The sequence below is a fragment of the Saimiri boliviensis genome, chromosome 9 (assembly GCF_048565385.1).
Source record: "Saimiri boliviensis isolate mSaiBol1 chromosome 9, mSaiBol1.pri, whole genome shotgun sequence".
In the NCBI taxonomy this organism is placed as follows: Eukaryota; Metazoa; Chordata; class Mammalia; order Primates; family Cebidae; genus Saimiri; species Saimiri boliviensis.
In genome coordinates this window covers 37,337,760-37,365,017 of record NC_133457.1, presented here as the reverse complement: position 1 = coordinate 37,365,017, position 27,258 = coordinate 37,337,760, and the positions used below count along the sequence as shown (strand labels likewise).

The following is a 27,258-nucleotide window of genomic DNA, read 5'->3' as shown; positions in this document are numbered from 1 at the left end:
CTCCATGCAGCTATAAGAATTTGGAAGGACAAACACACTCACAAACTGTGGCCTGCAGTACCACCTGGCATCTGTACTGCATGGAATTTAAGAACAGCTGCTGCTAAGCATGGACAAATTAAATTTGTGTAAACTCTTTGCACAAAACACCATCAACCTCCAAGAATCAACTTCAGGCACATAGAAAAGTGTGATGTCTTACACACAATACAGCTGTATTTAGGATGCTCATTCATTCATTCCTTCATTCACAAATATTTATTGTATAATGAGAAGTAGCAGGTACCTTTCTAAGAACCGTAGATATAGCATTGAATAGATAAAATCCCTGCCCTCACTGAGATTACATTCCAGTGAAGAGAAATCAGAATAAACGGATGTCTAAAATAGTGTGTCAGATGATGATAGTTGCTATGGAGAAAAATAAGGGAGGAAAAGAGGTTAGGAAATGTCAGGGGAGAGACAAAGTTTATAACTGGAAAAAAAAAGTGAATTACTACACTGATAAACCTTCAAGCAAGATTTGAATGAGATTAGGAATCAAGACAGGCAGCTACCTGGTTCTTAGAACAGAGAAAAAATTTTCACCCAACCATGATATTTTAAATTCAAAATGTGTAAGCGGTTTAAAGGCATTCTTTGTTTTAATAGTGCAAGGTATATTTTTACCTGGCAAGCAGGTTGGTGCTACAGCTGACCCCAGATAAACTGACTTAATTTACCCTCAGAAGCGCCTAGGTTCTCACAGATTCTTAGAGACAGATAAAGGTCAGGCTGTGAACCAGATTCTTCCCTAGAAGCTGCTAAGTCACCCCCTTGAGATGACATATGAGAGGATCTCTCAGGCACAGCTGGCATGTTCAGAATCCTTTATCTAGCCAAGATCAGCTGTGGCTTCATTTGGAAATCATTATGCTTCAAAATTAAAAAAAGAAGTATGTTGAATAAATGTATGTACTACCATGTTCATTGCAGTATTATTTAAAGGAATCACCCAAGTTGTCCATGAGTGGATGAATGAATAGCAAAGATGTCGTATATATACATAATGGAATACTCTTCAATCTTTTAAAAGAAGAAGATCCTCTCATTTGTGACAACATAGATAAACCTGGAAGACATTGTTGTCTTAAGTGAAATAAGCCAGGTACAGAAAAACAAATACCCACTGATTTCACTTAGAGTATAAAAAGGTCAGCTTTATAGAAACAGGAATAAAATGGTTACCAGTGCTGTACGGTGAAAGTAATAGGGAGATGGTGGTCAGAGTACAAAAGACATACACATACGAAACAACAACAGCAATCAAAAGAAAAAAGTTGCATTTTTTTTGTTTTTTATTTATAAATATGTACAAATAAAGAAATAAAGTAGTTTTAAGTAAAACAGGAAAAGGCATAGAATTAAAACAAAAATCACTTGTTTTCCATCTAGGGATAAACTAGTTTGTGTCTTAGGCTTCTACATTCCAGATAACCCTTAATTGCATGGAAAGGGGATGCATACCCTGAATTAAAGCAGACATCTTCCTTTTCTGTTTTAACACTATATGGATGTAACACTCAGTTGCCTCTAGAATGCCATATTCTTTCAAAGGCTACACACTGCTTTTTGGGGTATGCTACCGAAGGTTGGCATGTTCTATTACCAGATACTCTCTGCTGATATATTTGTTACCACATCGATATATTTGTTTGTAGAACATGCAGTGACACTGTTTTATTAGAGGTGACTTTTACTTGAGATATTATGAATAGCACATTTATTTGAAGAAGGAAACCTGTTGGAGAAATCTAACATAAATTCAACCAACGGTAAAACAACGGTTTTTTGTTTCTGTTTTTGTTTTTTTTTTTTACTCATCACTTCATTGAGAAAGTTGCTTAACATCTCTGAGCAGCAGGTTCTTTACTTGTGACATCTGCAGTATCCGCCTTTCTATATCTCAATGTGTTAGTAAGAAAGATGACATGTGAAAGTATCTTGTAACTGTCAAATGTCTCGCAAATGTAAGGGTATTATTAGTAATTAAGGTAGTCCTTTAGTGCTTTAAATTTCCTATTTGAAACTCAACTCTCAATGCTTGCATCTTCCAACTGCAGGAATTCAACTGGACCCAAAGCACTAACATTAAACTACAGTGCCCCCTAGCCCGTGTAGGAAGTCAAGGCAGCAGACAGGCTTCATGAATAAGCTTTACCACAGATGGTTGTTTTGCCTGAGGGAAGGGCTATTAATTGTACTTTTGGACAACTTCCTCTTGTCCAAAAGGAAAAAAAAAAAAAATTACGCATTTTCTTCAATACTTGCCTGTAAGATTGTTCTTATTTTAATTTTAAAAAGGGAGTAAAAATGTAAACATCCTCTATGATTTAGATTTTTCTCTGAGTTGCTTTAAATTAAGAGTATTTCTAAAAGAACAGCACTAGGTTTATCTTTAGAGTCACTGTGATGTTTCTGATTTATATTTGCTTATCTATTTTCATTCACCAAATTCTTTATAATCTAGTATCAGAGAGGATATTGGTCTTTGCACTCTTCACAGAGGTAGAATATAGAGTTAAGCTTTTATGCAAGACTGTACAGAAACTGTTATGAGCTTCAGCCCTCTAGTTTCTATACACATTAAATCCACCAAAAGATGTAGAATTGTGTAAGGAAACACCATATAATATTTTAATGTCAAAATGTAGAAATATTTGCTATCCCAGTTTTATAAAGGCCCACATTTAAAAAAATATATCAATTACTTTCTTCCATAGACTACAGTTCCTTGTTTATCTTTAGTTCTTAATTTCCTACATTTTTATAGATATGCATAAGTTCAAATGTTCCAGTACATAAATTGGGTCCCAAATTGATGAATCCTTAGGAAACTGAACTTTCTGTATGAGTTTATTTTTCCATGGTGTGCATTTAAGTATTAATCAGCACAGCTTTCAGGGATTTCTTTCTAATATCCTTTTCTATGTAAGATAAGGACTGCAATTCATTATACCATTGGAGGAGCCAGAGGCTTTGCTAAAGCTTTGCCTTTCTTGACTGTTCAACTCAAATTTAATGGGAGCGCGTGCGTGCGTGCGTGCGTGTGTGTGTGTGTGTGTGTGTGTGTCTATATTGGTGGCTGGACTTGAATTATGACGCAATGTTGGTTGCCTTTCAGGCTAATCGTCTCTTCTTTTTAGGAGGTCAAAGATCATTTCAGCCTCAGTGTGCATTCTAACCACCTGGTAAGGGAGGTAGCAAATTTGGTCCTGGGCAACTGACTGGTGACTTTTACCACGAGTTATTTTTCTTGACATCTTTCCATCGACACAGATCAGAGAACACTCAAGAAATAAAAAATTACTGTTCACCAACTACTAGCTTTCTGGGGTCTGATCACTTCTAAGGGTAAACCTCTATTACCCTAGCAATGGTCCCTGGCGTTCCTTTTATTCCTCTTATATATGAACGCAAAAAAAATAACAGCAAACCCTCAAGCCCACAGCAAAGAGAAGGCAAGCACGGCACCAACCCTCTTCGTACTGCCTTTTTAACTTGGCAGGGGAGGTTAAATTTTGGAGAGAATGGTGGCATTCATAGGAGGGGCGGGGTAAAAGTGTTGTCTAATTACGCGTTAATGGCAGAACTCGCCTTAACCACGTCCCTCCTGCACAGTGGTGAATTTCTCCTGCGTGCTCCTGTGCGGATCCCGAGACCCTTCTCGCTTTAAGAGAGCCTCCGGCGCCCCTCACTCCGCCCCTTCCCAAGTCTCTGGGCTCGTCAAAGCTTCCCGAGAGCCATGGTTGGTCCAGGCAGGCAATCGGAGCACCTCGTGGAGCGGCTGCTCACCCAGGGTGGGGTGGGGTGGGGTGGGGTGGAGGGGTCTGTTTGTAGTACTCTCAGTCCTGATGTCACAGGCGCGGCAAGGACATCGCAAGGAGGAGTCGGATTACAGTAAGGATGGGCAGTGCAGCAGGCAGCCGGAGCGCACTCTCCAGCCGCCGGGGATCGTAGCCCGGGCACGGCAGCCTGCGAGGCGCTCATCCCGAGGAGGAGGCACGCTCTCGGTGCCCACTGCTCTCCGCGCCGGGGACGTCTCCACCGACTGTAGCATGAAACGGCTCTGCTCTGCGTGCCAGCCTGGGGTGAGAGCTGATGCTGAAGACACCGCGGTGGGGTTCCAGCTGTCTGATTAATGAGAAACATAATGTATTTTGGTGAGTGAGCGCTCTGATGATGTAATTCTGGGGGTGTCCGGCTCTTCATCAGTGCAGACAAGCACTGAAAAAAATTCCTTAAGCTGCAAGAATATATTACATTAAACCTACCTCCAGTTGGCAGCTGGAGGACCAAAGCAGTGCAGTCTTCAAAGCTTCCTTTGTGCCACAGTTGGGGCTGTTAATTTAGCCCTGGATGAGTTTAAGTTGGAAAAGAAAAGAGACAGGGACGTGTGTAGGGGGATAAACTTTGCCTTGATTTGCCCGAATGAAGTTGGCTGTTTGAGCTAGGTGAAGAAATGGTGCAGCGTGGGAAGTCATGAGCTAACTTAATGGAATGTGAAACAAAGTTCCCATACTATTGATGCTGTGAAAGCTTAGTCAATATGAGCATTTCATTCAGCATTAGCTGGTTTTTCTTGTTCCGAGGCGGAGAAGGAAAACATTCTCTAGTGAGCAGTGGTTGAGCAGCTGAGAACACTCCTCTATACCATCTCAGTGTACCGTCTAGCTAGGAGCAGCCTAGCACAAAATGCATATCATTTTAAACCTTTAGAGGTCTCGGAGCTGTCAAATATTTGTGCGGTTTAGTTTTGTGCCATGGTAGAAACCTCCGTTAGGTTTTCAGTTGAGCTGCCTGCATTTCCAGAAAGCATATTGAGGCTTAGAGCTGAGCTATCAGTTGAGCTCTAGAAGTGGGCTTGGAGCTGTGCATTTGCACTCTTAACCCTGCAACTTACTGCTAGTAGAGGAGGCAAACCCCCTCACTAAATAAGAAGAAACCAAAGATAAGGACTGAATATTCGTTCTTCCTCTCTGAAGTTATGCTTTCCTTCTGTAAGTCCCATCTGGCATCATCATTTAAGGACATCTATGTGATATTAAAAGGTTTGATGGGGCAACTGGAGAGGGGCTAGGAAATGTATCTAAGATGTGAATGCTCTGATTTCTTGGTTTGCTTTAAATATTAAATCTAGAGTCTTCTTTCAGATTAAGGAGGCATTTAGATAAACTTAGGTTGGGGCACCCTTTGTTGGGCATTTATTTCTGTGTGTACTATTTGCTCTGTTTTGTTTTCTTCAGCCTTTGAGACATTTTAGTGAGTGTGGAAGGAACCTAAGTTCCAAAAGCTAAATGCCTTTAGTTGTCTTGACAGTTTTGATTTCCCTATAATTTGTGTCATATTAGAAAAGAAGTCTTAAAGTAACTGAAATTGAGTTGGAAGAAACAGTCCTCATTGCATTGCCAAATATAAACAGGATGTATAGTTAAAAACCACCTCTTTCCAGTGGGTAGCAATGGAGGTGGTAAGCTTGTTTATTGGGCACTAATAAAATAGAGTTTATCATGCATATATATTTCATAAACGGAAAAGCTTGTAAAGATAATAGGTCTTTTGGACAAGATAAAATTTCAGCATCAGTAATGATTCTGAAGGGTGATGAAATACATTATAATTTCAGTTCACATGTTTACCCTCTTGCAACAATTCCTTATGTGATTGTCATGAGGGATTAGGGTTAAGTAGGATAGCAGTAGGGTCTGAAAGTACTGGTCAAAGGCCATCCGTGCTGTACTGGATTATCATGTGACTATTGGAGTAATGTTCGCTGGGCTAGCTCATGTTATTAACTGTATGCTAGTTCAGCCTCTTGTAAAGCAGAGTGATTCACAGGATAATTAGTTTCATTGTGTAATGTAAGTTTTTAATAGTACAAATTGAAATGTGATGGCCTACTTACTTTAGATGAAACTCTACTCTTAGAAAGACAAGGCTAAAGTTGCCCTCTGTGTCTTGAACATTGTCTTACCATAATTTTGGTATGAGAAATGTTTTTCTATTCCCAGAGGAAAGCCTGTGTATTCAGGAATGCCGTTTCTTTCAGGTTATGCTATGCAGCTTCTCATTCAAGCTGTTAGATAACCAGAACTTTGGGAGCCCACCTGTCTCTAAAATAAAAATGTGTGGTACAAAAGCAAGGGCAAAAAAAAAAAAAAAATTGAGCAATATACTTCAGGCATGTTAAAATTCAATAGCATCCTAATGTTTGAAAATCCTGAAGACTGTGTATATATGTATGTACATACACATATATATGTGTACATGTGTATGTATCTTAATGTGGATGTGTGTGTGCATGTGTTGAAAATTGTAGCAATTTCAGGTAATTCTTCAGAAGAATGCTTTCACTTTGCAAATCGGTTGGCCATTACTTTCTTCTTCATTTTTCAACTGCAAATGGTTTATCAAGTCAGAAACAACAGGAACAAAGGGAAAGCGATGCTGCATTCTTAGGCTTTTCTGGTGATTTGTGGGAATGGGTTAGAGGTGTCAGAAGTCTTTATCTGTGTCCCCAGCAGAGCGTGATGAAGAGCATGGTTTTGCTATGGTATGGGGTGAATGATATGAAGCAGGATATTTACTTCCTTTATAAATTATCTCATTTGTCAGTGTTACCCCCCTCCACACACACACACACACACACATACACCCCTTCAAATGTAGGTGAAGAATCACTGCCTGAATAGCCTGGCTTAGCTTATCTGCTTCGCTTTATGTCTCCTTCCCCTTGGGGACTGGACAACTGGACCTGTCCTAGCTTGGCTATAGTCAGTTGTGTGTGTGCAAGTTGGTGGGATATGTAATATTTTCATATCTCAAAAATGGCTTATGTTTGAAGTGTGCTGTCTCAGACTTATCAGGCTAATGGACCTTTTTAGTGACTTAAGCCTCACTCTTATCTCCTATTGAGATTTTAGTGCAGTGTTTTCAATAATTGTTCATTTGTACTTCCTGCACCGTGATTTACATGTTTGCTATTCCATCACCGTGGATACTTTTGTTACTTACTCTATGGATCTTGGATCTTGCATTCACTATTGGGAGTTAAATATAAGGTTCACACAGAAGAAGGAAGCAGGGAAAATCTCAGTCAGCAACCTGAGTGGATTTACTGTAAAAGCAAGGGAAAATAATAAATACTTGTGAATTTACCTCCCACCCCCATCAATATTTTAGATAGTTAAAAATTACATGTGCCAAAGATGAATAGCCATTAATAATTTATCCAGAAATAAAAGCAAGGCAGCCAGGAGACCTCTCCCTAGATTAAGGAAGAGAGGCTGTGGGTGGTTGTCAGTACAATGGACTGAGCTGCCCAGTTACAATTTGGTTAAGAGGACTGTGCTGGTATGAAGGGCAGGTTCTTTGCTTGAGTGCACTCCAGCAATTGCTCAGCGCCTGGCAGAAGGTTGTAACTGTGCACTGTCTCCAGCTCTAAGCACCGTATGTTTGAATCATCCCCCCGTTCCCATCTGGCCTGACACATTTGCCAGTGGTCATGTCAACCACACAGATTCCCCGTGGTTGGCCAGAGAGATGCCATGTCTCACCCTTTGCCTTTGGGAGAGAAAATTGGGAGGCTGGTTGTACTGAAGAAATTCTGTGCGGCTGCAAATCAGTAAGCTTTCGGTTCTGAGTCAAGCAGATAGAGACTGTGGTAGGCTTATAGCCAAGAAGGGGCTGGGGCTTGCCCCCATGCAAATGCTCCTAAAATAATGAAATGATACACCTTAAACAGAACTGAGAGGCAAAAATTAGAGCTCTCCCTAAATGGTACTATTAATGGCATATTAATTAAACCTAGGGAAAAGGGCAGGCAAAATTTAGAAAGTGTGAATGAACCATTCAAGTTCACCTTGGTGTTAGTTGTGGATCAACTGTCTTTGTTAAAATGCCTAAGAAAAATAGTAAAACATTTGGTGCCATGCCTATAATAAGAATAATAATAAATACTTCACTGAGGAGGCTTTTAATACAATAGCTTAAAAAAATAAAATCTAGTAGGAAAATTCTAGGACAGAACCCTCTTCCCCTGCCTATAATAGACACACTTGCACATTGTCTTAGGAAGGACTTTTGCTTTCCCCTGGGATGTTTAGAACATTCTCAAGTCAGCACTTACACTTTTGGTTGTAGCTGGACCATCAAGTTCACCTTCAAACGAGTGTGTTAGAAAAACGTTTAAATGGCAAGGTTATGAGGAAGGAAATGATCAGAAAGCAGCAGGCAGCAGAGAAAAATATTTCTCTTTTTTAGTGTTTTCAGTGGAAACATTTAACTCCTTCTAATTAGTTTGTACTGAGTGATCTGTTATGGGGAATTAGGTCCCCTAGAGTATTTCTAAACACTCAGCCAGTGTTTCTATCTTGCTGAAACTGACAGGGGAGATAATAATTCAGGAAGGAACTTCTATGTCTAAAGTCTCCCCTTCAAAGCTTGAAGTCTTACCATTATGTCTTACTACAAATAAATCTAAATTACATGCAGTAAATTACTACAAAACAGGCTGAAGAATCTAACAGGTGAATACTATCAGGAAGGATCGTGCATAAGAGCCTGAAATCAAAGATAATTTCAAAAGTCATACAGATTTCTTCCTCATGACTATTCTCTTTTTGAATTCACATGAAGTTCTTATTTTAAAAGCCAAATTCCAAATTTGATCAACATGCCAGTAACATGGATTACCACACCCTTAAATTTTAAGGTGATTTTTTAAAGGACCTCCATAGTTGTTATAATCACATGGAAATGAGGTATGTTTATTTAAGGGATAAGTTCCAATATTCATGAGATAATGATGACTTGCAAAGTTACGCTTTCATGGGTGACATAATTGTTCAAAAAACAAATGAAAAATTTAAATTAGAGGTTTCTGACTTCTATTTCAGAAGATTTGGTCACAGCTGCTTTTGACTGAACACTCCCTTAATAAGACAAGATGTGTTGGTTGGTATGTGTGTGTGTGTTTAATCCTGGAACGTGAAATAGTGCCTTATTATATAGATACTTACTATTATACTTCATAGCATTTAAGTATCCCTGGATCTTTTCACGTCATTTAAAATTCTATTAACTTAATAAGATAGATATTAAAGTATTTTTAAGCACAGCTGGCTTTCAAGTTTAGCAACCGTTATATACATTTTTAAAAAATCAAGTCATAAGGATCATTTTCAAGGCTTTTCCTGCTTAAGAAAGCATGATGCTTGTATAAGCAGAAACCTATTTCTACTTTGACCTTGAGAAAGGGATGTTTCCATTTGTATTGCACTACGAAAAACATGTCAAGAAACAACAAAGGTCATAGTCCCTGCCCTCTCTCTTTCTGTCTGTCTCCTTTAAAGAAGCCATTACATATCATTTCCCACAAAGATTAGTTTTGCAACAGAATTTCACACATGATTGGTGGCATTAAGAGAAAATACAGCATAAGAGGTGGCTAGAAATATCAAAGCTTAAAGTGGTTCAGATCATGCTTGAACCAAATTGCTAGGATTGAAAATAGGAAGATGCTTTGCTCTGTCGCAGCGTTAAAATCGTTATGAAGCAGCTGGAAGTCAGCCCCGATTGAATATGAACTCTAGGTTTACACAGCCTTGAAAATGGAAGGTATTTTCATGAAACTCTCTTGATTCCAAAACCTCAGATGCATATTAACCTGTACTAGGGCATTGGCTGGGATGTAGTGAGTCCCTTTTCTTTTTTATCAATCTTTCAGTTTTTTCTTCATGCAATATTGCATTTCTGTAAGTTGACAGGAAAAGAAAAAGTAACCTGGCCAAGGTCAGAAAGGAAATCTGCAGCAGTATCAGAATTGATGTTCACAGAAAGTGCTGTCTGCCCCAAAGGAGGATGGGTGTTATGGCGGCAGGAATGGGGTTGGTAGGCTGAGAGTTTTAATGTATAGACTTTGTTTAATCTACATCCTCAGCACTCTTCTTAGTGCCAGGCACTTAAAAATATGTGTTGGATGTGCAAGACTGAATGGGTGTCGGAGATCAGAGAGGAAGGGAATCCACTTACTCCATGCATTCCCTAAGGCTGATATTCCTTATGAAAGCTAGTACTTGTGCATTGACTAGAGAAACAATCCCTTTTGCTGCTGAAACAATAGCTGTTTTTTTTTTTTAATCCAACTCCAAGTAAGGATAGGACATAGAAATTAATTTTAAATTAAATGTAATGAGTTCTATAATCTTTTTTCTGTTTCCAGTTGCCTCTTTCATAGGACTCTGCAGTGTGAAGCCAGGGATAACTCTATGGTATATCAAGGCCAACGTACAAAAATGTCTGAAACATACCTAAAATTATATAAGATAGCAAAATTATAGTATATAACAACTCACCTGGTCATAATTTCAGTTTTCAGCTTCATTTAGCTTAAGTGAAATTTCTCCAGATGTTGGCATTTCCTTGCCAGGAGGCTGGGATGGACAGAAATGGTCTTATATGCACAAGTAGCTAAAAATGTTCAGGAAGGTCTCCAGCTTTGAAGGTTGTCATTTATTATGGTAGAAGAAAATGAATATAATTTTGTCTACTCTTGGCAGGGTTTTAGTAAAGTTGCTCTTCACGCTTACCTTTTTTCATATTCATGTATTTTGCTGATGAGAGAAAGTAGTTTTGGCAGATTGGTCTGAGGATAAAAATGAAATAATGAATATAAATGTACTTCAATAAACATAATCCCTTTCATTTGTATAGCAATTTGTATTTTTCAAAATGTGTCAACATTTTGCTTTTTTTATCTTCAAAATGACCCATGTGGGAAGTCAACGAAATATAATTATTCCTATTTTTAGATGAAATTTGAACCTCAAATGACTAAAACAACTTTCTCAAGGTCATAAAGCTAGTTACTGTTAATCTGTAGACTCTATGTCAATACTTCTGAGACCTACCTTAGTGCTCTTTACAATGGAGAATGGGAATAGGGAGATATTTTTATGAATGGAAGATTATTTGTAATAGTAGTACTTGAAAAAAATTTCCAGCTGTTAGAGAAATGAATCAAGTGACTGGTATTCGATATGTGTTTGTGTTTTGACTTGACTTTGTGAAATCACAGTTCATAACAGAAGTCTGAACATAATTTATAAGTTTATTCTGCCTTGTCTTTTTATATCAAATCATTAATAGCCAGAAAATATGAATTCTGCTCAGAAGACATGCATCAATGCTATGGACTGAATGTTCGTGTTCCCCTTTCCCAAATGTATAAATTGAAGCCCTAATTCCTAATATGATAGTATGGAGGTGGGGCCTTTGGGAGGCAATTAAGTTTAGATGAAGTCATTACGGTGGAACCCTCGGGATGAGATTAGTGTCGTTATAAGAAGAAGGAGATGTGAGAGCTTCCTCTTTCCACCCTATGAGGCTATAGCAAGAAGGTAACTGCTAAAAGCCAGAAAGAAAGCCGAACTAAAACCACACCAGGCTTATACCTTGATCTTGGACTGCCCAACCTCCAGAACTGTGAGGAATAAATGTCAGTTGTTTAAGCCCTCCATTCTGTGGTATTTTGTCATGGCAGCCAGAACAGACTAAGACAGTTGACTTCAGGCAGAAAGAATCCCGGCTTTCTCTAATGCCTCAGCTTCTCTAATATCTATCTTTAATATAGATATTAAAGCTTATATTAGTTACATACTGTATGTTTTTGCTGTCTCACTATTTAACTCAATGCTTGTAAAAAAAATTCTAGTTATCTGTGCTACGAACTCTTTCATATTTGCAGTGACCCCATCTCCACCATTTGTTTAAGATGGAATCCCAGTCTAGTCTTTGTTCCATGACTGATAAAGAGGAAAAATGGCCTACTTTATAACTGTAGCTCTTCCATTCAATAGCTCTGTGTCCTTGGGAAAGTCATCTCACATTTTTGATGTTTCGTTTCTTTGTAAAAGGAGAATAATAATAATGTGTCTCATGGTTCCATTTTGAGGACTAAAATATGCTATACACATGAAAGTGCCTATCACTAGAAAGTACATGGTAAAGAGTCAGTTAAGTTTAATTCTCTATTTCTTTTTTTCAACTCATATACAAATGTATGAAATTTGAGAAAAGTGATTTTGTCCGTTGGGGTTGAACTAGGAAATAGGAACCATGCTTTGTAAATTACATAGAAAGAATTTCACGTAGATCATTTGTTACATAAGTGATGGAAGAGCTGAAAAGCTACATGGGGAATGGTGAAACAATCCATAGAGGAGCAACAGCAAGAAACTAGTAGTTATAGATGGAAACACAAGAGATAGAGTCCTGAAGGCCTGGCAGGAGCTAGAATCATAAGGGGATCCCACATTACACTCAGAGAGATACAGAAAAATACCCTGGCCTCTTGCCTTTCTCTTGCCCTCCAGTTCATTGCCTTCTGCCTCTCATTGGTATAACTGAGCCAAGGCCGACTGAGGTGGCCTGGGAAATGTATTCTGCTACTGTCAGCCTTTGCACCTGCAGCTAAGAGGAAGAGCAAGAATAGATCTCAGGACAAATTGGCCAAAGACCTGCAGGGAGATCTTGCCCCTGATCTGTAAGCAGCAATTTAAATGGGAGAGTATTTCTGCAAAGCCACTTGAAGTATCAATGAGAGTTTGGTTGGAGAAGATACACTTAAGAGGGAAAGGAAATATGGTTCAAGAGATTTTGGCAGCTCTTCACCAATACTCCTGGTTCAAGTATCTATTTTGTCACTTTCTGGTAGTGTGGCTTTGGACAAATGAGTGAATTTTTCTTTCCATCGGTATTTAATACAATCAGTTAAAAAGTCTGATAGTGAAGTTCATTGAAATTTGAATACAAACGTTATAATCTGCAAAGCACTGTATAAATGTGCCTTGTTATTTATACATGGGCATGAAACTGTGAAAAACCAAGTGAATTAGTAAAAGAAGGAGGGAGTTTGAAAAATAACAGCTTGGAAATAAATGTTCAGCTATGCAGTTTGGCATTCCAGCAGAGATTACTGAGGATACTGAGGGAAGAAGCATTTGGTTACTTAATCAAATCGCCTCTTGTTTTGTGGTTTAAATATACCTTTGAGGCCACATCTAATCTATTCTTTGTCATTATTCTATAGCAATGGGATAGTTCAGACTCAGAGGCAGGAAGAGAAAGTGAGCAGGGCAGGAACCCTGAGATTCCATGCCCCATACTCTTTCCCCTCTAAGACTCTAATGGGGATAGACATATTGAAAACTGAGAGAGTGTATTAACAGTTTCTTGGGACATGAAGAGGAATTTGGTATTGATTTTTATCTATCCTTCCATGTGTTGCTGGACTTTTAAAGACAGATTTCTTTGGCTGAATGGACCTACCATGAAAAAAAAATCAAGGCAAAATACTCTGCCCTTCCTGTATAAAATTATTAGCATCTCTCTCAAGGCCTGCTTGTAAAGTCCTATGACAATTTACAGCTTACAGTGCTCTTGTTTTGAGGTAACACCACAGTAACTGCTGGGAAGCATTTCCCTTGCAGCACAGAATGTGGAAGTCACCATTACCACCACGTGTTTTGATTAAGTGCCCTGAGGAATGGCAGGCTATAGCTGAGAAGTCTGTGGACATTCTTAGGATTTGTATCCTGAGGAAAACGTATCAGTTAAAAGGTATATTGGAAGGCCGATTGATTAATATTTTTTCTTTAAAAGAAAAGTTGCGTAGGATCCTAAATACTAACCTGGTGAATCACTTCATTTATGGCACTCATCTGTTTTTTTTTTCTTACTTTTAAATCAATAAGTACAAATATTGTAGTGAGAAGCTCCAAGTATGAGCTTTATGGACCTCTTGGTTTCCTTTGTGAATTCTCAGCTCCCTTTGTGACAGTCCTGATGCTAACAGGTGATATGGCCACTGCTCATGGAAGAGGAATTGAATATAGGCTGAATGCCTGCCTGTGCCAGGCACTGCCATGAGTTATTCTGTTGGCACCTCACCACCAGCCTTAAGGGGAGCATCAGTGGATCTAATCCCTGGCTGTACAAAAGAATCACCTGGTGAACTCTGAGATGATACTAACATCAAAGTGCTATCATAGTCCAGTATAACCAAATTCTCTGAAGATGGAGCCAGGCATCTGCATTTTTATTTAATACCCCCTCAGTTAATTATCAAGGACAGCCAGAACTGAGAACCTCTGAGATGGATAATTTTAACCATTTTACAGAAAGCATCCTGAGGCCCTAGGAAGTTCCAGATTGCCCCAGGTCACCTGGGCAGCAGTTGGCTGGGTCGGGATTCCAGCCCAAGTCAGTCTGAGTCCAAAGCCTGGGTTCTTCCTCCACAACAGGTTGTCTCCTCTCACAGAATTCAGTCTATGTCATGAAGTGTGGGCCTGATTACACACTGCCTGCGCTGCTCATCCCTGGATTCTGCAGTGAACATCTCTAATGGCTGGGAACCCTGCCTTTTTACTTGGGACCTTTTATAAGTCTGGTACCCAAAAGAAGTCCATATTGCACTAGCTGATTCGGGATCACAATAATATAGTTCTGGAAAGGATTTTGAAATCTTGCTTCCCAAAACATAGTGTTTGTACAAATCACCTGAAGATTATATTATAACGTAGATCCTGATTCAGTGGGTCTGAGATATAGCCTAGGATTCTGCCTTTCTAATAAGCACCCAGATGATGTTGAATGTTTCTGGTCCACCCACTGACCACATTCTGAGTAGTTCGGCTTTGGAGACCAGTTAGATGAGCTACAACTTTTCGCACATCAGGTCAAAGTTTCCAACATAAGTATCCCTCTTTCTATTCTACCAGACACTGCTGGGTCCATGGATTGAGTTCTAATTACAATGACTAATGATCTCATGTTTCCTGGGACTGAGAGGGTTTTCAGGACGTTGGACTTTCAGTGTCAAAACTGAGAAACTCTCATGTGTACTGGGATGAACTTGCCACTCTAGTTTCTGTAGACTGAATTTGAAACTTAGCTTCAACAATCAAGAGTGGGAAGAATTTGGGCAAGCAACTTGATCTCTTTGAGCCTCAGTTTCTTAATCTATGAAACAGGAATAATAAATGATACTTTATAGAGTATTTGTAAAGATTAGCTTAGATGGCATATGGAAAGCACTGGAAACGCTGTCACAAGGTTCATATTCAGTAAATGTTCGCAATGCTATTACTGTTTATAGACCTGACTCGGTACTCCCTTCCATTACTGTAAAGAAGAAGAAATACTCAAAAGATCAAGTGCAGGTGACCATAGATCATCTTTATTGCATCATCTCTGTACAAGGAGGGCAGCTTTTAAATCATCTCTTGCCCTTGTTATGATGGGCGAGCTGGAATGAAGTCATCCTTCATTGTACACTCTGCCTACCCTGAACATCAATACTATCGTTTTTTTGTTTGTTTGTTTGTTTGTTGCTGAGGGAAGGAAAGGCCTGGCTAAGACTTTGCCACCTTGGGACATTCTGATCTGGCCCCTCATGTTCCTGTTGACCTTGTTTATCCATTAGTGTTTCTCTGAGCTCTGTAACAACTTATGAGGGCGGCTGCAGCTAATGACTGTGCCTTCCATCTCCTGACCCATCATTGTGTTAACAATCGATATCCTTAAAACAACACACACAGACAAGGCAGCTCCTCCACCACAGCTTCCACTAACAGTGTCCATGGAGAGAAAGAGAGAAAAACGTTTAACTCATGCACGCCCTAGCACAGAGCCTGGCACAAGGACACAGGATTCATAAATGTTTGTCGAGTGTGATAGCAAGCTGTGGGAATCTCTCTCTGATGCAAGTGACTTTTCAGTAGTGACCTTAGGCTCTCCTTTCTCTTGCTCAATTGGATGGTATTGAGAGAAGGAGGTTTCCTTTGCCAGTCACCACCTAGGAAAGCCAATTCCCTCACCTCCTGTCAAATGCAGTGCGCTCCTCAGAGCATTTAGTCGGCTAGATATGTGATGATTAGTTGAGAAGCAAAGTGCCCTTTTGTTTTTCTATGATCACTAGTAAGTGGGGCAGCTACAAGCAGTAGATTATTCCACAATAGATGTTACCGGGCCTGAACTGCTGCTGACTAGTATTTTAAACAAGAAAACAAATGAGCAACAAAGCAGAAGCTACTCTTGGTTTCTTTAAGTATAAAGTGCAATTTTGGAAGGGACCCGAAGTAATCACACTTTTGTTTATTTCTATCTTAGACATAAAATTGGGAGATTTTTGTCTCTGTTTTCAACACCGTTTACTGCAGTCAAAGCCTTCTGAAAGGGTATTAAACATAAGAGACCAAAGACTCCATTTCATAGACAGAAAAATCAAGGCCAAGTGATTAGTAAAGGTTCATATTTGGCTCTTATCAATACTCAAATTAAATATTAAAACCCAGGTCCTGAAATAGAGGTGTGAATTTGGGTGACTTGTTCTGAGCCTCAGCTTCTGATTTAGTTGAGATACTAAGGGCAACTCACTCTACCTCACAAGACAGAGCTATAATTTACTAATAATAGCTAAGAGTAAGTGCTTAGTCTCTGACAGCCACTTTTTTAAGTGTGGCCACCCAACCAGTCATCACAACAGCCCTGACCTGGAAGAATTATCAGTATTCCTGTGTTTAGATGGCAAAACCAAGGTACAGTGACATTAAAACAAGAATGAAATCAGTGGCTGAGTCAGGTCATACCCAAGATGTCTGGCTGCACAACACAGACCTCCTGACCAACCATACCCTTCTATGTGACCTTGAGTAAATTCCAGTCTCTGACAATTCACACCTAGGAGCATATTTTCCCCATTCAAATAGAGCAGCAATTTTTTGAAGAAGGCAGCCAACTAACAAGAGAACCAATGCACAAACAAAACTCCTTTCAGCGTACAAGCCAAGCAGCTACCTGGCAGGTGGGGCCTGAGGCTGAGATCAGGGAAAGATTCCAGGTCCCTTTCAGATAGTCTGCACAGGGCAGGGGATATAAAATCCTGTCCATGGAGCATATGGCACCAACCCCTGTAATTCTCCAGAATTGTGACTTACAAATAATGCTAATCACACTGGTGGTCGTTTACTTTCATGTGAGTGCTATGAGCTAGGAGATGCGCTATGCCCTTTACCTTTGTGAGTTTGTGCCTGAGAGAGGAACCAGGCTCTTCCAAATGGAACAGCACACTGCTTTCTTACTCTCTTCTTCCTGGGCACATCAGGCAATGTGCCACGTGTGCAGTGATCCTTCTTATCAGATAATAATCCAAACACCTTTTAGACCCTTAGAGCACCAGGAACTGAGAGAGCTCATATGCTCTTTGAATATGTTCAATAAAATATTCTTGTATCTTTCAAAAAGATAATACATGTACAGTTTTTAAACTGAGTATTATAAAAGTATAAATAGTGAAAACTAAATCCTCCCCAACCACCACCAGTGCATTTTGTTGTATTCAAATACAAAAAGACTAAATTCTATGAAAGGCAGTGTATGTGTGTGTGTGTGTGTGTGTGTGTGTGTATGTTATACATATATATCTTATATGTGTGTATGTGTGTTTGTGTTTGTGCGTATATATATCTATACACATATACATATATCTCCCTCTTGTTTATTCATAAAAAGGAAGTATCCTGTGTACCTTGTTTTGCATATTGTTTATTTATCATATATTGATTCTCATTCTTTTTATTTTATGGCTACATAGTATTCTAATGCAGGGACATCTGATTTATTTTGCTGGCCTTTAAAAGATAAGTTATTTCAGTTATTTTACTAGTAAAAACAATGATTATTATAGGGCATAATAATTCTTTGTCACATGGACACACGTATCTATCTACAGAAGTGGGATTGCTATCCCAGCACTTTGAGAGGCTGAGGACGGGGGATAACTTGAGGTCAGTAGTTGGAGACCAGCCTGGCCAACATGCTGAAACCTTGCTTCTACTAAAAACACAAAAATTAGCCAGGTGTGGTGGCGAGCACTTGTTACCCAGTTACTCGGGAGGCTGAGGCAGAATTGTTTGAACCCAGGAGGTAGAGGCTGCAGTGGGCCAAGATCGTGCACTCCAGCCTGGGTGACAGAGCGACACTCTGTCTCAAAAAAAAAAAAAAGAAGAAGAAGAAAAGGGGGATTCTGGGGCAAGGCATACTTAATTCTTATGCTTATTGCCAAAATTCCCTATGGAAACTTCTTATTGATCAATTTCTACACATATTTCTATCATTAAAAAGTAGAATAACTGCTGTTAAACTGATACACTGCCTTGAAGACCTCTTAGAGCATGGAGTTTTAGGATCGAACAATATGAAACAGCTTCCTGCTTTTTTCGTCCTTGTTCTCCCTTCCCCAGTCGACTTCTCTATTTCACTTCTATTGTGCTAATTCCTTATGGATGTGAGTCTCATTATTCAAAAAAGCAGTGGTGCCATAAAATTGAAAGATGACCTCTGCTTTGCAAATGGGGATAAATGCAACAAGAAGAATGCACTTTGTAAGTGAAATTTTACCCTTCTGCTTCAAAACCAGAAGGTTGATCCTTGAGAGATCTCGTAAGGCAGTTAGAAAACCAAAGGTAGTTTTAAATACAGTTGGAAATTTTCTTTTTTAAAAAGTCAGTGAGCACTAAGAGGCAAAAGCACATTTGTATTATTCCACATTTCAGTGGTTCTTCTATTTCCAATTCCATAGTCTTCCTTTTAAAAATCATTTTTATTTAGCACACAGTAGTCTTGGAAATAATTTGGAATATCTATAGCATGTCTTTATGGTAAAAAAGGAAGATGTCACATTTATTAAGGAAACAAAATTTCTAAGCAGCAATGATGTCATCATCTATTGAGCTCTTGAGCTATTTACAAGCATGCACTCATTTACTCCTTAAAGCAAGGCTATTGTTTTAATAACTAGATGTCATTATCTCTATTTTACAAAACACGACAATTTCAGGAAGCTTAGAAAGTTAAGTTTCTACCAAGTAGGAGGGAAATAGATAAAAAATGTCATGCAAATAATTCAGCCCAAGACTTTCTGAGTAGAGGACTTGAGTACCAAAATGCTGACACTCCCCTTTGGTATTTTTTGTGCAGCTACAATTCTTGGAATTCCACTTCTGTGGAATCTTGGTAGTACGGACATTTATATAAAGTAGAGGTGCTCATTTTCCCAGCCCTTGCTGTTAGAGTCTTCAGGACAATCACAGCAAACCCTGCTATTGTATGAATACTGAAAGCCCAATCCTACAGGACAAGGCAACTAATCAGTATTTCTCTTTTGTGGGAGAGAGATTCTCCAGTTACCTGCTATCTCTTTGTACTATGCCTTGCAGTTCCCAGTGATGTGAGTTAAGTGAAGGAAAGCCATCAATCATGGCACCTAATGATACACTAATTAGGAATGCTGTATAGAAATCAGTCTAATGTCCTAATTTACATCCCCTCTGTTCATTGAGCCATTTAATGTTCTCCCCCATCCGATTAACTGTGTAGGCATTTTGTAATACGTAATAGAAGAATTTTATATATAGATGGCACCTTGGAATCACGTCTGACATCTTTATATGTAAGTATATCACCTTATATACTTCACCTTATGTTTAAGATTTAAAAAATGAAGATTCATCAATTTAATTGCCTAGCCCAAATAAGCAACCAGTAGTGAGTGGTACAGCTAGGGCCACCTAGAATTCAGGTATGTTGACTACTTTCTAGTACTGTTTGCTCTCCTAGGGATATAAGGGATGGTCATTGGTTCATCATCTTAATATTTCTTCACAACACATCTAGGCGATGAGTATTATCCTTTTTATTTTACAGATGAAAATTTAAAATGACATTGTTAATTTCCCAATGTCATATAGTGTGGAGGAACAAGAAGTTGAATCTCTGCTTACCGGATTCAAACCTCCAGCCTACTAATTTTCGCATTAGATTTGAATGTAGGTGGATCTCTGTACTTGGCTAAGTCTAAATGAGTTTAGAGATCCCTCCCAGCCCTAAAATTTCCTGATCCTACATAGCTGTGGAGATAAAAGGGTGGAACTTGTTAAAGCAATAAATCATTGCAGCCCACACGAGTCCCAAAGGCATGATCAGGTCTCCCTCATTCCATTCCTCACTGTCAGCAGTGTGCATCATTTATCTCTAGTAAATGCAATAATCATCCCTAATGAGTTTCCTGACTTGAGTCTCTTATGCATCCACCTCAAACAAAACTTAGCTGTCCCATGGTATAGCTACAGATAGGCTAATCCCACAACACATAGACACATATGAAAATGCCTCCAATGGTTCTTATTTCCTGATATGTAGGGTCCAAATTTCTTATTTAGGTGATCAGCACAGCCCAGGTTTTGGTTCAAATTTACCATGAAGTTTTATTTTTACAAAACTCTCCTTACCTCAGCCTCATGTCCAGTCCTGTAGAATAATTCCTCATGTCTTAACCTTCTGTGTCTTTACCTCATGTTGTCCATCTTACTTGATAGTTTTTTCCCACTGTATCTCCAAAAATGTAAGCACTCATTTTTATTCAGTTAGTCTCTTCTGTCTTTTAAATAATTTATATAAGAGCATATAAATCTCACAAATTCGTCAGTAAGGTTCATTGTAAATGGCACCTTCTTTAGGATGACCATCTAAAATAAAAGGTTTATTTAAAAGAAAGCAAATATTATAAAAAGAGTAATTATGCTTTTTCTGAATTTTCATGTTTCTCAAACATATCTGAAAAAACCCTGAATGTTCTAGATTTTTTATTGCCTAGACTAGATCTACTTAATCAGAATCTTCATGGATAGAGCCCAGGAATCAGTATTTTCACAAACTCCTCCCTAATTTAATATCACAAGATTGTTGACTCTCTGTAAATTAATGTATAAGCATCATGCAATTGCATTCAAAATACTAATACTATATGAACTTGAACTAGTCAAAATGATACTATAATTTATCTGAAAGAAGAAATTTAAGTGGATTTCTCTGAAATTATAAAAAAAAAGAATGTTCTGCCAGGGGAAACATATTCTAAAATATACCAAAAGAAGATAATAAATAATTTGGTCTTGACTAATAGACAAATACAAAAACCATATTAGAATATTAAGAAGTAAATCTCAATACTTTTGTATGTGGGGATTTAGACTATAATAAAAAATGATATTTCAATTCACTGGTGAAAACAGAAATTCTTAAATAAATAGGGACAACTGGATATACATTTAGACAAATAAATAAAGAAAGTGGATTCCTATTTCACTTTGTCTTTTCAAACAATGGTGCTGAAACCAATGGCAATCCACTTGAAAAAAAATGAACTTAGACAAAGACCTTATAACCTTCACCAAAAGGAATTCAAGATGGATCACAGACATAAATGTAAAATGCAAAACTATAAAACTCCTGGAAAATAACATAGTAGAAAACCTAGATGACTTTGGATTTGGTGATGACTTTTTAGATACAATGCTATGCCATGATCCAAAGAAGGAATTGATAAGCTGGACTTCGTCAAATTTTTAAAAATTCTGCTGTGAAGGACACTACTAAGAAAAGAGTGAAGCCACAGACAGGGAGAAAATATTTGCAAAAAAATTTTCTGATAAAGAATAGAATTGTCATCCAAAATATACAAAGAAGGCTTCAAGGTCAAGAATAAGGAAACAAACAACCTGATTAAAAAGTGGGCCAAAGACTTTAACAGACACTTCACCAAAGAAGATATACAGATAGAAAATAGGAATATGAAAAGGTGTTCCACATCATGTCTTATTAGAGAAATGCCAATTAAAACAACAGTGGTATATCACTGCACACCTATCGGCATAGTCAAAATCCAGAACATTGACAACACCAACTGCTGGCTAGAGTTTGGAGCAACAGAAATTCTCATCCATTGCTGCTGAGAATACAAAATGATATAGGCACTTTAGAAGACAGTTTGGCAAAACTAAACTTTCTTACAAAACTAAGCTTCTTTTTACCGTATGATCTAGGAATCATCTTTCCTGGTATTTACCCAAAGAAATTGAGAACTTGTGCCTACCCAAAAACCTGAACACAGATGTTTATAGCAGCTTTATTCATAAGTGCCAAAACTTGGAAGCAACTAAGATGCTCTTCAGTAGGTAAATGGACTGTGGTATATCTAGACAATGCTATATCATTAAGGACTAAAAATAAATGAACTACCACATGATGAAAAGACATGATGGGACATTAAATGCATAATAGCAAATGAAAGAATCCATTCAGAAAAGGCTACATATGGTATTATTCCAACTACAGTTGACCTTTGAATGACATGAGTTTGAATTATGAGGATTCATTTATATGTGGCTTTCTTTTCAATCAAATTCATATTCAAAATATATTATTAGTGGGATTGCCAGGGGTTATGGTAGGACAAGGGATTAATAGGCAGAACACAGAGGACTTTTAGCACAATGAAATTATTCTGCATGATGCTGTAATGACAGATATGACATTATACATTTGTCCTAACCTACATAATGTACAACACCAGGAGTGAACCTTAATGTTAATGTACTCCATAAACTCCAGGTAGTTATGACATGTTAATATAGATTCATCAATTGTAACAAATGTACCACTGTGGTGGAGGATGTTGATGACAGGTTATGAGTGTGTGAAGGCAGTGGATATATGGGAACTCTGTGTTTTCCCATTCAACATGGCTGTGAGCTTAAAACTGCTCTAAAAAATCTATTTTAAAAAAGAAAATGAACAAACACCTTACATATAAAGAAATATGCGTTTTCAATGAAAATGCACTTCGTAATAACAAAATGTAAATAAAAATAATAGAATATGTCCAGTTGTTCCCTGAACAGATTGGTAAAATTTTAAGAATAAACAAAAGTTTGAGTGTTGGGTGTGGTAAGGGCCATTCTTAAATACAAATGTGTGAAGGAAATACATTTTTGCAAACTCTGCACAGTGACTTGATCATATTTGTATATGCATATATCTTTTACAGCACATACCCTTTGCCTTAATAAGCTTTTAATAGGAATATAGTATAATTCCCAAAAGGTCACATAGATATATCATTAAGGATATTAATGTAATGTTAGTTTTTAAAACACAAACTGGAAACAACAAAAGTGAACATCAGTAGGAAAAGCATTAAGTAAAATTAAGAGACATCCAAAATACTGGACTAGGGTGCAGCCATGAACAAAAAAAGAAAAATCTACACTGTAACAGCAAGTAATGAAAACAAGACTCAAAATGATAGAAAGAATCCTTTGGGGGAGGAAAACACTTAAGAAGGCTTTTTGATAGCTATACTGCTATAAGCGTGTGTGTTTCCAGAAAGAAAGGTAAGAACTCATGAGCAGTTGTTAGACTTGGAAGCAGGACTTAGACTCTCTTTTCTTTTACATCATTTTGTGAGGATAGAAAGTGCCACTGCGTAAGGGGTTCAGGTCTCCTTTGCTCACTGCTCTGTTCTTAGCATTAGACAGTACCTGGCGCATAGTGGATGCTTAAAACTGTATGTGGAATGATTGTTTACTGTTTTTTCCTCATCAAGGGTTAGTTATCTGGCAACGGATTATGAAACACTTTTTTGTTTGGTTGGTTGTATGTCTCTGCATTTACAAGGATAATAAGTGTATTCATTTAAACTGATTTAAATATGTGCAAAATCTTCCCTAGTGGCCTTTTGCCCAGACAGTGTTGGAGAGCATAGTTGGGCATCATCTTTTCCTCTTTGGGACTGTTTCAGACTCCAGGTCAGATGTTTGTGGTTAAGGCTCATCTGTGTTTTTAGGTTGCAGACTTTTCAGAGTCATTTCTGATATAGTGCTGAGCAATGATTGTGAGCCTATGTTCTGTGATCAGGCTTTTCACTCCCAAACTTCTTGTGTCTATTAATTAGGTGAAAGACCATGGTCAAATCCTTGGATGCATGTGTCTGTTTCTTTGTGAGGTTGTTCTTAAATGAAATAATGTGTGTAGTTTGTATAATCTATTGTTAGTTGCACATAAAACAGAGTTAGATGGTAATATTCTATTATGTAGCAGGAAGTGTTCTGGTCATTAAAAGATAAGTGCATGAAGGAAGAATGAATAAATGGATGAATGAAGTCCATGCATTGTGAAAGCAGGTCTGGAGTAGGTTGCTCCTGCATTCCAGCCACTCTGGAGAGAATTTAATAAAAAGTCATTTGGTGATTTATTTCAAACTGGGCATACAATTAATCCCCTTCTAGCTATAAGGAGCTGAGTTAGAACTATAAACCTCGTTTCTGGCAGATATCTTGAGTGATGTCATCCTTCTGGGTTATTAAGGCATTCTTTCTTTTTTGCCCTGGCTTTCTGGGGTTTTTCTGTCTTTTTAAACCTCTCATTTTTTTTTTTCTGAGTCAGATTTCCCACCTAGTCAATTGACAGCCCAATTCAAGATTGGATTCTGAGAGATTACAGTAACCCAGTCTAGTAAGCCACTGGGTGAGCCCAAGACCTTATCTTTAAAGTACTTGGTTGGGAGAGAGAAACCACAATTCTAGTGGAGTTCCTCAGAGTCGATAAGACTGCCAAAGTCCTTAAGTCACACTGCCTTCCACTGCCTGTAGAAATGACAGTTTTATCTTTAAAGACAGTGGAGTGGGAAGATAATCCATTTTCACTGTGGGTTATAAAATAAGTGTTGCTTCTTAATCTTAAAATAGCTTGAATGAGGGCCTTTTAACCAATGACTAGCAAATCAATATTTAAGGAAATATGCCTTAATCAGCAGTTCGATTTTAGGGTTTTATTGTTTTTAAAATTTCCGTTGCTTATATGTTTTTTTAATGCTTTAAGGTGTAAGGAATACTTGAATACTTGTAACTTTGATTTTTGCCATCAGTAAAACCAGAATGTTAGAAGACCTCTTGCTCACCCTTCTTTAATCTTTGCCAAAGAGAGTTTCTCAGCATGAAATGAAATAGGGTTTTTATTTCTGTACCCAGAATAGCGACATTACAGAACAATGGTTAAGAGCATAACAGCAAAGACATTCAAATATTTTACCAGTAGATTCGTTGCATATGTGCTGAATTCTGCCATGCTCTAAGCACTGACCCAGACTTTAGAGGTGAATCAGTGAACAAAACCAAGAAAGATACCTCCACTCAAAGAAAATAACATTTTCTTAGGAAGAGACAGTTATAACAAATATAATTAACACAGGAAGTATATAAAGTGTTAGAATATGGTAAGTGCCGTGACTGCAAAGCCATGTAGGGGTGCGTTGACTTGCAGGAGTGGGCCTCATTAGGAAGGTAACATTTAAACCAGGATTTGAATGTGTTGACCTTCCCCTGCCCCTCACTAGCTGAGTACATTGGGTATGCTCCTGACCATATTACCTCACCTATAAAGTGGCAAAGGTAACTAACTTGTTTTGCTATTGTAAGAATTAACTGCACTAACCTTGGATAAGCAATGATATAGAGTAGATTCTCAGAAAGTTGTTGGGTTTCTATTGCTTATTTTATCGTCACAAATTCAGATGGTCTCAACTTTTGTTTAAAAAAGTGAGTAAATAAGTTTTTAAATTGAATGCCTTTATTTCTTTAATAATGGATATGTATCCTGTGATAGTGTCACTTAGGTCTTGAATCTCTGTGTTCTGGTAAAACGTAGGATTTTGTTTTTCCATAACCTGAATCTGGTAGAGAAAATGCCACCATATTTGTTGTATTTCTTGGGTGGGCATCTGTTTTTTCTTTTCTTTTCTTTTTCTTTCACCTTTTATAATATTGGGGAAACTACCTGGGACCTAAGATGAGCACGATCAACTGTAAGGCATCAAGACCAGAAGGAAGCACATAGCTGGGTGACAAATATATGAGCCAGGACTCACAGGGGTTTGTCGGAGCCAGAGGAACTGATTGAGAACAACCGTCATAGACCCAACATCCAGAAGTGGTGCATGCTCACACAGGCATGAGGAATGGGGAAGAAGACAGAAAAATCTGGTGGATGAGACCAAATATACTGCAGATACACTGTAGAAGGCAGTGAGGGTCACTTACAAGCTCTAGGACCTGTGTTCAGTGCCAGCAGGCTTCAAAATTGGTTTGAAATATGGAGAAAAGGATCTGATCTTCTTTGTGCAGAAGTTGGCCAAAGAATCTAGGTCATTTTGGGGGCAGAATTCAGACAGAATGTGAGATGTGAGACATGGAACGTTCATGGGCCTGAGAATGCTGCTTTTTGAGGAAAAGCAACCCTGAATCTCAGAGACCACCGTGGCATCCACACCTTATCACTGGCCCACCTGGGAGCCCAACCGAATTACAAGTTTCTCTAGTGGGAGGAGCCCAGACTCATGAGACCAGGCCTGGGCCTGCTCTGTGGGTCCATTGCATTTCCTGGCAATGAGAAGAGTAAGGCAAACAGGACCAAAGCACTAGACAGTGGTAAGCACTGGCAGTTTTCAAGGGCAAAGGGGAGAGAGGGAGAGAGAAGAGGGGCGGATACAAACATCCTAGAAAATGTCTACTCACATAGTGGTGCTGAAAGAAAAGGTTTTATTCAGAGCTGCTAGTTGTTTTATTCAACCATAGGGGACGGAAATGCTATTGTAAAGCATGCCTGTTAGAAACAGCAACTTTACTTGTCCTCTTTGGGACTGAGTACCACCCTTCCTGATGCTCCTCTATGTGTTTGCAAATCTCTATCTTTTTTTTTTTGGTGAGATGGGGTCTCACTCAGTCTCCAGAGTGCAGTGGCACGATCTCGGCTCACTGCAACCTCCACCTACCAGGTTCAAGCGATTCTCCTGTTTCAGCCTCATGAGAAGCTGAGACTACAGGCATGTGCCACCACGCCCGGCTAATTTTTTGGTAGAGACGGGGTTTCGCCATGTTGGCCAGGGGTCTTGAGCTTTGGACCTCAGGTGATCCACCCACCTCAGCCTCCCATAGTGCTGGGATTAAGCAAGTGAGCCACCATACCCGGAGGCAAATATCTCTTTAAGATAGGATACTTTTACAGTTCTGGCTTATAATGTGAGGCTTGGCTCCAGACTCAATGATGATCTTTACAAAATAAAGTGAAGAGGCTTTGTGGATTTATAAATGCATCTTTTCCATAAGTGAATCATTTCGCTTGCATAACTTAAAATAGTCTGAATTGATATTACTATCATTGCTGAGGGATTTAAGAATCAAAAATATTTTAGAGTACATCAGGTAGCCTACCAAATAGGATTTTCTTGTCCTCATTTTGATTATTAAACCTCAAAGAAACTCAAAG

General features: G+C 38.5%; 1 protein-coding gene across 3 annotated transcripts in view; it reads left to right on the top strand.

Annotated features, from left to right (window-relative positions):
• The window catches only part of ZNF385D (zinc finger protein 385D), a 912,123-nt gene that overhangs the window by 564,187 nt on the left and 320,678 nt on the right, over nucleotides 1-27,258 (top strand). Inside the window, exon 1 of one of the 3 annotated variants that reach the window (XM_003924917.2) lies at nucleotides 3,865-4,202. The exons of 1 other annotated variant lie outside the window; for it this stretch is intronic. In XM_003924917.2, the coding sequence (XP_003924966.1) occupies nucleotides 4,181-4,202 (22 nt within the window). In that variant the 5' untranslated portion in view covers nucleotides 3,865-4,180. One more of the 3 variants, XM_074405719.1, reaches the window with a different exon arrangement.